Source organism: Anneissia japonica, unplaced genomic scaffold (assembly GCF_011630105.1).
Source record: "Anneissia japonica isolate Jap-2015-1 unplaced genomic scaffold, ASM1163010v1 scaffold59482_len3624_cov127, whole genome shotgun sequence".
In the NCBI taxonomy this organism is placed as follows: domain Eukaryota; kingdom Metazoa; phylum Echinodermata; class Crinoidea; order Comatulida; family Comatulidae; genus Anneissia; species Anneissia japonica.
In genome coordinates this window covers 1-2,093 of record NW_022742443.1, presented here as the reverse complement: position 1 = coordinate 2,093, position 2,093 = coordinate 1, and the positions used below count along the sequence as shown (strand labels likewise).

The 2,093-nt window shown below is 34.7% G+C and overlaps 1 protein-coding gene across 1 annotated transcript in view; it reads right to left on the bottom strand.

Annotated features, from left to right (window-relative positions):
* Positions 1–1,672, bottom strand: part of LOC117119153 (solute carrier family 13 member 2-like) — a 1,968-nt gene extending 296 nt beyond the window's left edge. Inside the window, exons 1-3 of the mRNA XM_033263963.1 lie at positions 1,466–1,672; positions 868–987; positions 273–395 (exon numbers count right to left, since the gene is read on the bottom strand). Coding sequence (XP_033119854.1) covers positions 273–395; positions 868–987; positions 1,466–1,599 — 377 coding nt within the window. The 5' untranslated portion in view covers positions 1,600–1,672. The remainder of the gene's footprint in view (positions 1–272; positions 396–867; positions 988–1,465) is intronic.
* Positions 1,673–2,093: the final 421 nt, after the last annotated feature.

The window sequence follows — 2,093 nt, the reverse complement described above, 5'->3', positions numbered from 1 at the left end:
GGGGGAGGGGGCTCGATGATCAGTCAAGGGGAGCTAATTCGCAAAATAAATTGATTTTAGGTGATTTTTAACTACTTCACCGTAGCGGGGGCGACTGAGAAGCGTTGAGAAGCAATAAATCAAAGACTATCAAATTTTATTTGATAAAAACATGTGACATGCCTTAATATGGTTATGATGACATCACAGCATGATCATAGGCACATCGTGCCTATATACGGCCGTACAACAGAAATGCTGATAGTCGGGACAAACCTCCGCTTTAGGCCTACCTCATTCGTCCAAGCTCGTTATACTGACGACGCAGCACTTGCTTAACAGAATCTTCATCAAAGCCATCAATCTGCTGTCGATGTTCCTGCTTGCGTAAGCAACTACAGCGCCAAAACTTGCAACTGGAATGGTTAAAAAAAAGGAGGGAAATGTGTTCAATACAATAACAATAATATCAGATTGTTTTTGCATAGCGTATAGGCCTAACGCATGTCAAAGCCTCAGTGGGCTTAGAGTCCAGAAGTAGGGTCTGGGGTGAAGAAGAGGAGCGGACTCTGACCGCAAGAAAATCTAACAGTGAAATCATTTTGAATCCCTCAACCCTCTCTCGGACTTAATTGATGAAATTGATAATAGGAAGTTTGGCAAAATCGCAAATTACTACAATAAATAAATAAATAAATAAAATTAGCTTTTCCAATATGTCCGTCCATGGCCAGGCGTGCGCGCGTACAATCGGTCTGTTTCACGAACTGAGCACAAAGAAAAGTGCATGATTACGCATGTGTACTTTGGAATGACGGAGCTATGTCGGTAAATTGTGAAGAAATGTTAATGTTGTGATTGCAAAACATCTTTTTTTGTGATACTTACCTGCATCCTAGAAACATATACTGCAACCATAGCCAGGCAAGAAAGAGGCAGACCAACATACTTGGGGTTGCAAATAACATCCACGTTAGGAAATTTACACCCGCTTCCGACCCGTAATCACTAAAGGACGGAAAAATGTAACAACATATAATGTTTGTCTGGTGATGATGGTGATAATCATATTATATATATAATAATCATTATAATGATAATAATAACAATAATAATAATAATAATAATAATAATAATAATAATAATGATAATAATAATAAATAAATAGATCATAATAAAACATACAACAATGACGATGATGTTAATAATATACTAATAATAATAATGACAATAATAATAATAATAATAATAATAATAATAATAGTAATAATAATAATAATAATAATAATAATAATAATAATAATAATAATAATAATAATAATAATACAATACATAGGCCTATTGCGCAAGAAAGCCATGAGGCTCTGAAGAAAGAGCGAAACGTAAAATTGAATATTACGAAGAAATATTAGATGATCTTTGCCCTTTAAAATTCAATGTTAAAATTGTATATATTGCATTTAACAAACCAACAGTATAAACATACGTCGATGCTAGATTACTGGCGATAAGGTTCGGTCCTGTTCCCGTAATGGTCGCTGTACCGCCGATATTAGCCGCATACGGTACACAGATCAATAGACCTTTATTCATATTTGTCAAGCACATGCTTTCCACCATACTCGACTTCTTGCGGATGGTAGACCTATCAATACAATTTATAAACGAACATTAAATGTAATAAAATCTTGACAATATGATGAGTATTATTAACGTGTATAGGTTTTTTTTCTTGCAGTGTAAAAGGGTCAGCAATGCGATATTGACCGGCGGCTTAATTAGTCTGAGAGAGAAAACATAATATACTGTATTTCTATATATAATAATCATCACATTTTTTATAAATATGTGCAATGTGTTTTTATATCTCCAATGTAATAACACAGGCACTGCGTAAAAATATAAACCTAAACCTGGCCAATACGCGAACGAAAAGAATGCTTATTATTTTGACATTGTTCGCCTCAATCTGATTGGTCGCTACTTCTACGAATGAAAAGACTGCTTTTTAATTGGTCATTAGTGTGCATGAAACTGATTGGTTGATAGTTACTCGTGTGGTAAAGCTTTTGATCAGTAGTCCGATGTGAACGGATTCTCTTATTTGTGACCGT